Below are 14772 nucleotides of genomic sequence, written 5' to 3'. Positions count from 1 at the left end.
ATGTATTTCTCCTGAACTGTCCCTTCTATAAAATCTGCACAATGATGATGATAATAATATTATGATACTTACTTACTTTCATAGAAGGTGTGCCAGAAATCATTTTTGGAATTGTTTTATCCATTGCTGGAAATGGTATGATTGTCGGCTTTTCAAATATCAAATCCATTGATAAGGGAACGACGACGGAATCTCACTTGGTAAAAAATATGAATAGGTATTCAAAAAAATATAGTATTGATGCAATAACTGTATTAATATTCGTAATACTGTAGTAATATCCTACTGTAAATCGACAAATGTACAAAATCGTGATAAAATCCAATAAAATCTTTTATTTTGATAATGACAAACTAGGAGTAATTTTATTGTGTTCTGTGACGACAAGACAGATTGCTAACCATTGGCTTGGGTTCCGATTTCGAGCATGTTCCGAGCTTCAACCAATATAATCGAAGGTACCGAGTTGGTTCCGAGCTTCTCGAAATGCTACCACCTGCTACAACCCCACTTGGTTTGGCTTGGCTGGGATGTGGCTTGTGCTTGTGATAGGTACTATCGCCCCATTAATTGGCTATTCGTATTTGGGTATTTGCCAAAACTGCCATGTGTGGTCAGCATCTTCACAAACTTATAACCAAATTTGTCTAGTTAGAAGTTGCTTATTTGGAAAAAAAAAGCCAATATAAATTTTAGTGGGGTGATACATCACCAACACAAGCCACATACGCTGTCGTTCAGTGTCTACTTGTGACTTGTGATGACTCAGCTTGCCACTGTACTTAGCATAGCACTGTCCAAATAAATAAATTATCTAAAAAGAAATCTGCCTATATTTAAATAATCCTAACAGGTTATGGGCCCAGTACTTAGGTGGTAAAGTGCTTAAAATTTTAGTAATTACAGCTGTGTCGCTTATTAAAAGCTGTCTGTGGTTTTCTCTATGGCTGTCTATGGTACTAGAAATGTCAGTTTGACATTGTCAGAAAGGTGAAGTCTGACGTTGACTGTCACTCTTAAAAACTCTTTCTTTTTGCTTCGTGCGCGAGTGCGGTGTGGTTGCTATCGTTCGTCAAAATGACTGAAACTTTAAAGCTCAGGGGCACCTTGTGCGGCCACAATGGCTGGGTTACTCAGATTGCCACCAATCCCAAGTACCCTGACATGATTTTGTCTTCTTCCCGAGGTAAGAATCTTTGATTTTCCACGTTCCCCAAAAGAAACTATGGACGCCGCACTTTACTCGCTACTTAAAAATCCGTAGTAATCTCTGTTCTTACTGAACTTTCACATAAAATTTGATGCTATTAGTTGATGTTGATTAATTTCATACTCATCTTCACTAATATTTTGTCCAATCAAGTTGATCGAACTAAACTTTCATGATGATCATACTATTGCCACGCGATACCGTAAAACGGGGTGAATGGGGATAGTTTTCAACTTTGAGTGCCACTTTTTAATGAATTTTGTATTAACAACTTTAAGATTACTATATTAAAAGATTAGTCTTAACTTGTATTTTATGAAATTGCATACGAAAATCATTTATAGTCAGCCCATTTTATATAAATTTATAAAATATATGCTTTCCCTATTCATACACAAATAGGGGTCAATAGGGACGGTATTGAGAACAATAGAGAAATATGGTAAGGGTTGTCACAAACCTCTAAATAATATTATTCAGTAATTTGTAAAATTATTAGAATTTTTCCTTTTGCTTTATGTATTCGGGGTTTATATATTCGTGGCATTGTACCTGCAAAAAGTAAAAGTTCCTAAGTATAAAAAATATTCCCCACCCATTATTAGGTAATAAAGAATCAATTTTAATTTAATATAATATATAGATACCTACTAGCGATAAAGATTATAGATCAGTGACAACCCTATCCCTATCCGTGCTTTAGTGTCCTTTTTCATACAACTACGTCCCTAGATTATGGTACTCTTGTCCCGATTCGCCCCGCAGTCATCCCAAATACATCCTGTAGGCGTCTCTATTACCCTCATTTTTAGAGAAATTTACCAGGTCTTATTAATTTTCAATTTAAAGTAAAATTAATAAATAAAATCGCAGTAACTTATTTAAATTGGATAGAAAACAAAATTACTTTTCTAATTTAGTACGATTTATCCAATAAAAATTACATTTAACGTCTCTTTTTCCAAAGTTTCTGAGGAACAAAATTTCGACCTTGTGAATGGCGAACTTCAGATGTATTTTTTTCTCACTTGTAACCATCTTCACGTCAAAAAAGTGTTACTATCAACAAAAATCAATTTTCTACTTTAAAAATCATGAAAAATCTGACCATTATCATTTAATTTTATAGTAGTTTTTCCGCTTCAATTTCGTTCATCGATAATATCCCTATTGACCCCTGAATTCCTATTCACCCCGTTTTACGGTACCTGAGCGGCAAGCGGATATGGGGCTGATTTCTATTAAAACTTTTCCATCCCAGTATAACACGTAGCACTTGACTCTAACACACGTTTCTGTATTCCAGACAAGACCCTCATCGTATGGAAACTGACCAGGGACGAGACCAACTACGGAATCCCCCAGAAGCGTCTGTACGGCCACTCTCACTTCATCAGCGACGTGGTCCTGTCCAGCGACGGCAACTACGCTCTCTCTGGCTCGTGGGACAAGACCCTGCGTCTGTGGGACCTCGCCGCCGGCAAGACCACCAGGCGTTTCGAAGACCATACCAAGGTGTGACAGTGACTCTTTCGTTTTGTTAGGCACATGCGCCGATACGCGGCAGAAGAGTTAGTTTAGCGCCTAAACGAGGCAGAAGACCAGTGTAACTGCGCCTTTGCGAGGCAGAAGAGACGGCAGATGTGTTCTACAGATTCTATGACTGATTACTATTGTAAGTAGTAGTTAGTTGCTTGCCGATATCAATGACCCTACCTAATCTTGCACTAATTGTTTCCTACCCTAAACCTGTTTCCTCCTGATATCATTGTAACACAATTTTATGTACACAGGATGTCCTCTCCGTCGCCTTCTCTGTTGACAACCGTCAAATCGTATCTGGATCCCGAGACAAGACCATCAAGCTGTGGAACACCCTTGCCGAGTGCAAGTACACCATCCAGGACGATGGCCACAGTGACTGGGTGTCCTGTGTGCGATTCTCACCGAACCATGCCAACCCCATCATTGTGTCTGCTGGTTGGGACCGCACCGTGAAGGTTTGTATTATTTTTAACTACACATTTTCAGAATATCACACTTATAAATTATTGAATAGACTTCTCATAATACAATTTTTTATGTTTAACATTCCAATCTTTCTTCACCAGGTCTGGCATCTGACCAACTGCAAGTTGAAGATCAACCACTTGGGCCACTCCGGCTACCTGAACACAGTGACTGTCTCCCCCGACGGCTCGCTCTGCGCGTCCGGAGGCAAGGACATGAAGGCCATGCTCTGGGACCTGAACGATGGCAAGCACCTGCACACGCTGGACCACAACGACATCATCACAGCCCTGTGCTTCTCGCCCAACAGATACTGGCTGTGCGCTGCCTTTGGACCCTCCATCAAGATCTGGGTAGGTGTTTTAGCTAATCAAGTTTTATTACACTTTCAGAGGTCAGATTAACTTCAAGTGGCCATTATTAATGAAAGAAGATTTTGAGTAATAGTCTAGTCAATAGAGGATTTTAAATTAGCCAAAAAGCAAAGCTGGAATTTAATAAACATTTCATGATGAACATATTTTTGCCACGCGACTCCTGAGCGGCAAGCGGATATGGGTCTGATGTTAAATTCCACAACTTCTTTATTAATTTAGTTGTTTTCAATGTTACTAATGTGTCTCTTTTTCTGCAGGATCTGGAAAGCAAGGAGATGGTTGAGGAGCTCCGACCAGAGATCATCAACCAGACCCAGACCTCCAAGTCTGACCCTCCCCAGTGCTTGTCCCTTGCCTGGTCCACTGATGGACAGACCCTCTTCGCTGGTTACTCTGACAACATCATCCGAGTCTGGCAGGTGTCCGTCTCAGCCCGATAAGAAGACTAAGATACAAGTTTCATTTATTTTTGTGCTGCTGAATATGTATCGTATTCAATATCTATGAGGACAGAAATAAATGGAATTCTCTAGATTATTTTCGTGTTTTTGTTATGTTAATTTATGATCTCAGTGTAAGTTTGTATGAATGGAGATAATGGCTAAGATTGTATTCAGGATAGGATAGGAGGATTTCTGAATAATTTTGTGTAAATACATAAAATAAAAGTAAGGTTTAAATAAGTTTACAATATATTTTATTTAAAGTTTCCATAAAAACACAACCAGCACCAATAATAGAATTTAAATTAAATAGGTACAATAAATAGGCTCTCCCTAATTATTAACTAATAGCTATGAATATTTAGATCTGATATTTCAAAATAGACATGAGATTTTGGTGCTTGCTCCTATTCAACAATTTCATTGATGGGCTCGCCAAGTTCATTGAGCAAGTGGGATCCATCCAGCACATCAGTAGGGCCCTCACCCACCTTGGTGTAGATCACATACTTAATCAGATCATGCTCTTGTGTTCTCACAGCTAATTTACCCAGGATATCGGTGGATACATCAGCATCATTGATGGGTAGACCTGATATAAACTTTGTAGGATTTGAAGATGGGAATATTGTCTTTATGATTTTAAAAATCATGGGTACTTCAGACTCTAGCATATACAGGCATGCATTTGGCCCAGCATCAAATGTATAAGCTACTTTAGTTTCTCCGCAGATCTCATTATAACTATGGATTAACTCAATGATAGTATGAGATACTTCAGTCAAGTACACAAATGGTGGATATGAATCTAAGCAGACTGCATGAAACTGGTTGCTATCCTTCATAGTTATTTCAGCAAACTTGGGGAAGTCTCTGGCCAGTATAGCTTTGGTAATTTCTGTAGTCCTTTGAGGGACACAGTGTTTGATGCGGTGTTTCAACAGCTCAGATGTCTCGGTGGTAATCTTCATTCCCTTTGTTGAGCTCATTTTCTTCTTCGAGTCACCTACTACTAGGATTAGTGCTCTCATTTCTGGCCAGTGGGTGCTGCTGGCTATCTGCGTGGCGATGGAGTCCACGCCGCTGGGGTCGGAGCCGGCGTGCCATCGCACAAAGCCACCATAGACACTTCTGCAGGCACTGCCTGACCCAAGTCTAGCTATTGAACTGACATCAGTCTTCACCTTGTACAGTTTAGCTAGAGCCGTGACCAGGCAGGCATACCCGGCGGCGGAGGACGCCAGCCCCGCCGCAGTGGGGAAGTTATTCTCGGAGCAGACATGAACTTTCCATGACAGGAAATTTTTATCCACTGAACCTTCGGCCGCTGCTCTTTCCTTCACTTCCCTAAGACAATTTTGCAAGCGCTTGTTGGAAAACGACTCTTTCTTTCCATTCAACCAAATAACGTCTTCTGTAAACTCTGGGGAAGCAGAAACTGAAGTTTTGGCACACATAACACTTGTATCTAAAGTTGCACTAACTGAATCATTTAGCGGCAATATGAGCTCTTCATCACGTTTGCCCCAGTACTTAATCACTGCTATATTAACAGGAGCTACTACTGTGACAGTATAACCCATATCTATGGAGATTCTAGCGAAATAAATGAAACTTTTGGATTGTTTTCTCTTGCCGCGTAACTTTCTCACACAAACACGTCCATTCCGGTGAATGACCTCGAAAACTGTCAAATTTAGGGATATCCTACAAAAAAATATTTCTACCGGAAATGGTTTATGTAGAGCGGAAGGTACAGCCTGGCAAATAAGTATTGGAGGAAAATGTGTTGTTTTTTCAAAAAAAACTAGAGCCGTCATTTAATGAAAAAAAAGTGAGAGGAAGTTATTATTCTAATAATAAAATCATCATCATCATCAATGATGATTTTGATGATTAATTCCTCTAACTCCACGAGGAGCATAGGGCTTCCACAGTTCTTCTCCAGACGTTCCTGTCCTGGGCTCTTTCTTTGGCTTCGTCCCAGGAGATTCCGACGGCATTGAGGTCGCTGAGAATGGATCGCCTCCAAGTTATTGCAGGTCGCCCTTTGCACCGTCTGCCCTGCGGCGGATTCCAATCTAACGCCATTTTGGCGATATTCCCCTCTGGTCTTCCAAGAAGAATAATCTCTTTATTTATGGGTTCCTGTCGCGTTTCCTTCCAGAGGTCTTCATTGGATATTGTGTCAGGCCAGAACACTCGCAGAATCATCAATAAACCCACCGAAAACTAGGTAGTACAATATTATCGGCCCGGGCAATGCGTGTCCGTTATAAAACCCACATTTTGATCCAGGCTTCCCGTATAATCTCAGAGTTAAAAAATAAAAATGAAAGGAGTATTTTTAATAAAAATATTTTAATGAATACTCGGTACCTACAATCTACATAGTATAAGAAATGCAGTTAATTTACAATAATGTAAAAAATATAAAAATAAATTAGAATTAAAGCAGTCTTTTAAGATATTCTAAAAATACTAGGCAGTATTTAACAACGTCTAAATATCCGATTTTACTTCCAAAATCTCTATTGCCACTTTATACAATACTACACGTCATTATCATCATCATCAAAAAGCGAATAAAATGATTTAAAATTATGCTTAGCTTTGAATAATACTCTCTAGTAAACTGTACACAGTAACTTATACGATAGTATCATTTGTTTACGAAAGGCCATACTCTGATTGGCAGTTAATTTTACTGTTTGACGTTAATCTTAACCGCGTTGCTCCTAGGAAGTTTGAAATGCACTGTCCTTATGTGCAGCTTCAGTGAGTTCGATTGGCTGAAGGTTTTGGCACAATACGGACACGCATACGGCTTCGCACCTGTATGTACCTGAAAAAATAAGAATAGTTATAACTAGATTATTGTATATGACACTAAAATTATCTTTGCTATCCGCTTTTTCGCCCATCTTGGGATTTGTTAGGTAGGGAGCTGAAACCCTGGATTAAGACCTAGGCTCTTTTTTATCACGGAATACTGACATTCTGTAAATAATATGATAAAAAGACTCACGCGCATATGTCGGTTGAGCGAGGGCCGTTGTCTGAAGCTTTTCGCACATACCGCGCACGAGTAGGGTCGGCTGCCGCTGTGCACCCTGTCAAGTGCAATTTAATTTAATTTTATTTTATTTTTACTCATGCAAGAATACGTAAACAGCGTTAATAAAAAGTAAGAAGTGGATACAACCGTAAATCGTCAACTTATTCTCATTTTACATGAGACATTCTTCTTTTAAGCAAGGCCGTTATTATTCTGAGTTTATTAATTTAGTGATACCAGTCTTTGAGAAAAAAATCTACCGTCTTTTACCCGTTGTAAAGCTACGGCCTGATGCAAGTCGGCGGCAACAGTTAGTTGATAAGTTTAATATTAATAGAATCGATGTTGGTGTTTTCCAAAGTATATTGGCTGAGCCATGGTCAGAAGCAGCCAAATTGCTATATTATTTTAAGTTTCATTCTTAGTTTTTAGTTTATTGTTTTGTGTATGTTAATTAGAGGGTACGATGGGACTGTCATCGTCACCTAGTGACAAAAGTTCCTTAAATAAAATAGATTGAAAAAAAAAAAAAAAAAAGCTACGGCCTGGCAAAAAAGAGTAGATAATTTAAAAATCACGGAGCTTAAGGTAAAGCCCCATATTTGAGCGTTGCACCGTGTCGTCACAAATGGACGATCAAAAAGTGGCGGCGACGTGCAACGCTCCAATGAGGCCTCACCCTAATACCTGATGTCCTGAGACCTCACCTGCCGTGTATCCGCAGCTGGTTGCTGTCCGCGAACTTCTTCCCGCACTCGGTGCAGGGGTAGGGCCGCTCGCCCGTGTGCGTGCGCTGGTGGTACTTGAGCGTTGCGTTCGACTGCAGCGGGAGAGGAGGAGGTTAAGTGTTTTCATTTATTCGCTTGCATCTCCGGAGATGGTGAACGGAATGGGAGATTTTCTTTTGACGTTTAAAAGTTCAAAAATCTACCAATAGATGGCATCCGGCCTGTCGTTTTTTATGAGCTGCATTCTTCTGAGGGGACGATGATGTCATAAATGGTTATTGCATATGGTTGAATTCACATCCATTGGGTTTTTGTATCGGCTAAAAGGACTGGAATCCATGCCGGCTAAAAAAATGCAGTGCTGTTGAGTATGAAGTTTTACTAGCGCCATCTATAATCGGTTTTTGTCTATGGGTGTTGTCTATGAATCTCCCATTGGACAAATTAGGTGTCGATAGAAGCCTCAAAGTGTAGTGAGAGAAGAGGTTATGTATGTTGTATGTGTGTTTCTTTGTTTGTTTATATCTCAGGAGATAATGGGCAGAATTGGACAAATGAGGTATTGTTAGAAACGACTTACTTATCGGCTGGTTATAGGCTATGCAACGTCACACAGAATTGATTATGGCATTAGAGCAAATGTATTGAAATTTAAATATTGTTCATGTTTCTAGGACAAATTACTACGTTAACTAGAAGAACTACTATAAGTAAACTTCTTCCCGCACTCGGTGCAGGGGTAGGGCCGCTCGCCCGTGTGCGTGCGCTGGTGGTACTTGAGCGTCGCGTTCGACTGTAAGAGGTTATGTATGTTGTATGTGTGTTTTTTTGTTCGCTTATATCTCCGGAGATAGTGAACGGAATTGGACAAATGATGTGTCGTTAGAAGCCTCATGGTGGTTGTGGGGGATGACTCGTGGATGTGAAGGAAACCGCGTGTTGGTAATACTGGATACTAGTTTATTGTTGCTTGTACAGCGAGGTCCCGTGAAAAGAGGCCGAGACTCCGCCTGTAGCGGCTTATATGCTACCACCACCCCCGACACTGCGCCATCTAGCAGGATGTATAGGAACTTAATAGTGTAGTAATGCTTAATAATCGATCTATGCAAGTAGCCTGCGAGATAACGCTGTGTTTACATAGGAAACTAAGTAGTTAAACCTTCTAATTTATAGATGGCGCTAATATATTGTTAACACAGTTAACAGTGGTACTTGAGCGTCGCGTTCGACTGTAGCAGGAGAAGAGGTTATGTATGTTGTATGTGTGTATATTTGATTGATTATATTTCTGGAGATAGCAAACGGAATCGGACAAATGAGGTATTGTTAGAAACGTCTTATTTATCAGCTGGTTATAGGCTATGTTACGTCATACTAACTGTCTGGTAAAAATAAATAAATTCATTGACTTGAGTATATTTATTTGTTCCCTCGGACATTGCATAGCTATACCATTAATGCTGGATGCGATGATATCGTAGATAATTATACTAACTTAATATAAGTAAATATAGTAGCTTACCGTACAGTTCCTGCCACAAATTTCGCACACATAATTCTTGTGGTGCTTCAAGCCGAGGTGAACTCGGTTTATGTGATTTTGCAGTTTTGAATTGTTGATGAATTTGACTCCGCACTGGAAATAAACATCGATCGGACTGTATTAGTATTCATCGAAGACCATAGCGTATAATACTATCGGTGTTTTATATCTTCTTCTCAGAGTGTAATCATTATAATAAAGTATAATTAAATTATAATGTACCTGAGAGCAAGCAACCCTTTTCACAATGGGAGTAGAGCGTTTATTTCTTATGCTCTCTCTCGTGTGTTGTTTCATGTGGTTGACGAGTTCAGTGTTGGTCGCGAAGTGTGAGTTACACACCCGGCAAACGTCACTGAAACAAACATACACTGTATTTTAAATATGACAAAAAAACAACCCAAGGACAACTAGAGCAAAACTTCCGTTTGAAAGGGTTTCTATCCCTCAATTTTTAGAACGTATCTCCCAATACCCTGTACCTAGAATGTAGGTACAGGGTATTGAAAATTGCCGTTTCTGGCGGAAACTGATTAGATTATAATCAGTTTCCGCCAGAAACGGCAATTTTTTGCGTTTGTTACTTAAGCTTCTACACTACACTGTAGGTAGGGTTGGTATTGGGAGATATATAAAAAAAAATCGCATGAAGAGGGCATGAAACCATGTAGCGTTGGACTGTTATTGATTATGATAAGGATGTGCTACTATTAGAACTCAATCTAGCATCAATGTTCACCAGTGGCCTATGTAAGGGTTTGAGTATTCTGGGCGAAATAAATCGAGATATTCTATTTACCTGTCTTTACTATCCTGAATATGTTTCACAGACGTGATGATGTGTCGTTTCCAAGCTTTCAGCGATACGAACAGAATGTTGCAGTCTTTACAGAACCTCTCCGACTCTGGGACATCCTCTTGTAACTGAAAAAAATATAGGACAGCTTTCGTAAATAACGAAGCAATATTATAATAGCAGCCGTTACATAATTGTGGCATAAGAAGGAATATCGATAGACCTACCTACGATTATAACGAAATAGTCCAAGATAGCATGAGTGCGTCCGCCACTATCATATATTATTTAGAACATTTTGACAAAACTAGATATAGTCTATTATTTTTAACAAATAAGTACTGAAACTTGCTACTGTTTTTAAGTAAGAAACCAATTTTGACATAGTGTGCCAAAATCTGGCTAAATTCGGACGCCATTTGCAATCCTCCCTCCACTAAATCCACTCCATCATGTTTCACACTTATACCTTACCTCTTCTCCCCCACTCCTGTGTGTCTTGCTCTTATGCATGAGCAGTCCGTGGCGGCCCACGAAGCTGTCGCCGCACAGCTCGCACGCGTGTTGCGTGGCGTGGCTCTTGCGCGTGTGCGTGAGTAGTAAAGTCGCTGCGGTGCTAGTGCGAGGGAGATGGATATAGCCGCTAATTTTGTCTCGCTTGCACTAGTGATGAATAATCCGTCTAGACCGGGTTTAGCCGCTATTACTATCGCCTTCGCATTAGTAGCATACGGGTTACATACGGTTTCTTATTAACGTGGATAATCTCGTTTAATGCACATTCCATCAATCAAATCACCGTATTTGTCGCGAATTGCGATACAGTGGCGTTTATCTACGTCGATAACGACGCCATGCAGCAGGGATAGATCTCGTGTAGATAGAACAAAGAAGTAACGCATGCGACCAATTTTGACATAGTGTGCCAAAATTTGGCTATAATCTAAAATACGTTATTGGGCATTTTGCAATCCTCCCTCCACTAAATCCACTCCATCAAGTTTCACACCATACCTCTTCCCCTCCACTTCTATGCGTCTTGCTCTTATGCATGAGCAGTCCGTGGCGGCCCACGAAGCTGTCGCCGCACAGCTCGCACGCGTGTTGCGTGGCGTGGCTCTTGCGCGTGTGCGTGAGTAGTGACGTCGGCTTGCGGAAGATTTTTGAGCATAACTTGCAGGAGTAGGTGAAGCCGCGGTGCCATTTTTCGTGCTCGCGCGCTTGGTGGCTGTGGAAGGTAGACAGATAAATCTTTATTTGTACACGAAATATAATAAATTAATATCAGGCTGTATCTGACATTTTAAAATAGGTTTAAAATTTAAATTGTGTTAAACGAATTTAGAATAGAATAGAATAGAAATCATTTATTTGACACACAGCAAAAAAAAATGAAAAAACAAAAATACAGTAACTTTCAAAAACAGCTAAGTACTTATATATAAAGAACTTAAGTAATAATTAAATCAAACAAAAAAATATATGTACCAGTACAAAACATTGGACAATATGCTTCGTGTCAAAAAGGCACATCCACTCAGCTATTGCTGCGCCTTAGAGGGACTCGAAGGACACAGCACTGGTGTTTCAGTGGATGCCCAGCGTGACGCACGAAACAAATACAAATAATATTGACAAAAAAACAGTTAACATTTCAACTTTTTGACTAACATAAAGAGTCGAAACTCGCGTGTTTCAAAGTCTATTTTAACCTAGTTGTAAATTTAAAAGACGGTCTATGAGTTTGAGGGTAGGCTACAAGGCCAACTGTTCGCTGCTGACTGAGTTAGCAGAGTATCGGTTTAGTATGCAGAGTGTTTGTAAGTAGTGCTTACTCCCTACTGCGAAAGCAGCCTAAACTGTAACATAAAATATACTTAAACGACATTTGAGGTGCACACTTTTATACTAAAATCATGAACTTGTAGAAGAAGTGGGTGTTCAGTAACAAGTCCAAGGCCTTGCCTACAATTCCGCATAAAATACATACATCAAATTAAATACAGTTGCGTACAATAAAAGTACACATAAGAGCTGGTAATGTACTCACGCGATGAGAGAGCAGCACTAGTGCCATTTATACTGAACCTATAAAGTAACTGCAGACAGCCTAGTGGTAGTTTTTGTCACAGTTCAAGCTGTAAAACTAAAAGAGCATTTATATGGGGAGTGTATGGTGGGTAAAGAGCCATCAAATGCTGGTAATGTACTGACGCGGTGAGCGAGCGTTGGCGGCAGCGCAGGCAGTCGTACTTGGTACAGGTCTTGGGTGTTGATATTTATATTTAATCTATGTATTTTTAAAATATATGTATTTGTGTAGATATATCAGCTGTCCGATACCCATAACACAAGCTCTGCCTAGGTTGGGGACGGATGGCCGTGTGTGAGCGATATCCCTACATATTTACTTCGTATGGTAGGTAAAGAGCCTCTGCAGGTAATGTACTCACGCGGTGAGCGAGCGGTGGCGGCAGCGCAGGCAGTCGTACTTGCGGCAGTGAACAGTGTCCGAGTGCGCGCGCAGCTGCCGCGCCGTCTCGTATCTGAGCTTGCAGATTTCACACTCATGTGTGCCGCTTTTCTGTAAGATAATAATTATAGGTACCTATGTGTTTATGTACTTATAGCAAACACGCACTCTTGGTGATAAATATACACTCTAAAGAAGAGAAGGAGCCAAGTAATAGAAATAGAAGGAGCATTTTTAAAGCTATAATGGGATCCCTAGACTGTCAGACTTGATGCGAATGTTTGATTGCAAAAATGTTTTTTGATGTCGTGCAACTGTGCTTGTCCTGCAATGTTGACTGTCTAAGTCTAGGGAGACTATAACCATAACAAATTTTATATACATAAAACTTATTCAAAATTTTAATATAAGTACCTATCCAAAGAATCAGTTACTTTTCAATAGTCATTTGTTAGTTTTCAATACTCACAGTAATGACGATGATAACATACCTCATCATGTTTTTCCATATGGTTGTTGTAGGCACTGAGATCAATGAAACCTTTGAAACAAATAGTGCATTTGTGAGAAGACTGTTGATATTGTTTACTGTTGGCTCGGTCATTTAAATCCTTTATCTGTTCTTCTTTTGATAAAATTACTTCCTTTGCAAACTCTTCAATTAATTCTGATTCATCTAGAAAGAAGCATAACATAACTTGTGTAAATTCAAACATACTAACTTTGGATTGACTTGGATAGGTGACATACTTTACACAACTAGGTACATTAATTTGTGGTAGATCTGTGCACTACATAATGAGAGTCTGGACACCAAATAAAAAAAATAGAGTCCCAATGAAACTGAAAAATTGGCTCTAATGTTTATTTAAACTATCCATTAAAAGGTCAGAATTTAATTACCTTTCTTTTTGAACCTGATAAGTTTTTCTTTCTTTTTATGGCTCAGTCTCTGCAATGGAACATCGTCATCTGAATCACTTTCAGATTTTGGTTTCAATTCATCATCATTCTGTGTTGCACTATCATCTGCTATATTATCATCATTATTGTCATACTCTTCCTTAATTTCTTTACTTAGAAAATTATTTTTTACATCTTCTACAATATTTTTTTCAAGATCATCAACTACATTATTTTTTAAATGTTTAATGCTATCTTTGTTCTCTGTACTATATTTTGTTGGGGTTATGTTGATGTTCTCAATTTGTGATAGGGAGCACTTCGATGTAAGATTGTAAGCATTTCTATCAAATAGAGATATTGTATCTTGATTGAGCTGAAACATAAAAAATTAAATTACATAAACTGAAAAAATCAATAGAACACCAATTAAGTTTTTCATATGCTGTTTGTTATAAACCATAGAAATAATTTCAAGAATGTAGATGTAGCTTGTCTGGTAGAGATTGTTTTAAGCAATAAGGGCACCTTTTGGTACTGTCTTTTATAGTTTATAAGTTGGTTTCTGTATTTATTGTGCAAATAAAGAGTATTGTATTGCAAAACTAACACCCCTATCCCTTCAAGGATTAAAGTCGTGAGCATATGTATGCATGTAAACTTACACCCAATTCGCTCAGCAGCAGCTGGTTCAACACGCCGTCGGCTCGCAGGCACCTGTCCCGGAAGTGCTGGCACCTCCGCAGCAGCGAGTGGCACTCCAGACAGAACAACTGCGGCTTGCCATCCGCACTCTCGAACTGGACAACAATAGCAAAACACAGTGAATGAAATGTAGAAAGAAAAAAACATTACAACACAATGAGAAAAGAGACTTTACAGCTATATTTGTTAAGTGTTGGTAAACTTCTTGAGTGTAGAGGTCTACATCCCGGTATAGGGTTACGTGTGTAGCGAGACAGGCTCTACAAGCTATAATTTCAGTCATTTTTCACCAATTTAGTTTCCAATCCAATACCCCAAAATGCAAAGCAAAACCCAAACAATACACACAGACACAGAACAAATATGACATGTCAATAATGCTTCATAGATAAAAAAAATGCTGTCACTTTATAATCATAGTCTTTATTCTGAGGTTTTATTCAGTTTGGTTTTCAATAGTTTCAAAGCAAAAACAAAACGTTGCCATAGAAAGTGCTGCACCCTAGCGGTAATTTTTTGAAGT

General features: G+C 39.2%; 3 protein-coding genes across 3 annotated transcripts; 1 reads left to right on the top strand and 2 right to left on the bottom strand.

Annotated features, from left to right (window-relative positions):
* Positions 1-1037: 1037 nt before the first annotated feature.
* LOC105394538 (guanine nucleotide-binding protein subunit beta-like protein) lies at positions 1038-4134 on the top strand. The gene is given in 5 exon segments (NM_001305507.2): positions 1038-1186; positions 2517-2725; positions 3004-3210; positions 3322-3573; positions 3855-4134. Coding segments are annotated over 5 exon segments (960 nt in total). The 5' UTR covers positions 1038-1077; the 3' UTR covers positions 4038-4134.
* A 144-nt stretch (positions 4135-4278) lies between these two features.
* Positions 4279-5741, bottom strand: LOC105394539 (diphosphomevalonate decarboxylase). Its single transcript, XM_011566446.3, has one exon. It carries the CDS (start codon positions 5621-5623, stop codon positions 4448-4450), a length of 1176 nt encoding a protein of 391 aa, XP_011564748.3. The 5' UTR covers positions 5624-5741; the 3' UTR covers positions 4279-4447.
* A 641-nt stretch (positions 5742-6382) lies between these two features.
* On the bottom strand, positions 6383-14582 carry LOC105394540 (zinc finger protein ZFP2). Its single transcript, XM_048625118.1, has 12 exons — positions 14425-14582; positions 14210-14344; positions 13545-13920; positions 13133-13317; positions 12622-12752; positions 11183-11396; positions 10172-10296; positions 9595-9727; positions 9352-9465; positions 7806-7918; positions 7069-7153; positions 6383-6885 (listed from the first exon to the last, which is right to left on the bottom strand). The coding sequence occupies exons 1-12, from the start codon at positions 14530-14532 to the stop codon at positions 6745-6747; spliced, it is 1860 nt and encodes a 619-aa protein (XP_048481075.1). The 5' UTR covers positions 14533-14582; the 3' UTR covers positions 6383-6744.
* Between the last annotated feature and the right edge of the window lie 190 nt (positions 14583-14772).

Source organism: Plutella xylostella, chromosome 3 (genome assembly GCF_932276165.1).
Source record: "Plutella xylostella chromosome 3, ilPluXylo3.1, whole genome shotgun sequence".
NCBI lineage: Eukaryota > Metazoa > Arthropoda > Insecta > Lepidoptera > Plutellidae > Plutella > Plutella xylostella.
The sequence above is the reverse complement of the archived record's forward strand: the minus strand, read 5'-3'. Positions and strand labels throughout refer to the sequence as shown.

Bases quoted from the DNA above. Each gene is read 5' to 3' on its own strand.
- LOC105394539 (XM_011566446.3), bottom strand. From the start codon at position 5,623: ATGGGTTATACTGTCACAGTAGTAGCTCCTGTTAATATAGCAGTGATT.
- LOC105394540 (XM_048625118.1), bottom strand. From the start codon at position 14,532: ATGACTGAAATTATAGCTTGTAGAGCCTGTCTCGCTACACACGTAACC. The intron at 13,921-14,209 runs GTAAGTTTACAT...TTTATGTTTCAG, and splicing joins TGCTGCTGAGCGAATTGGGT to CTCAATCAAGATACAATATC. The intron at 12,753-13,132 runs GTATGTTATCAT...ATTATCTTACAG, and splicing joins ATATGGAAAAACATGATGAG to AAAAGCGGCACACATGAGTG.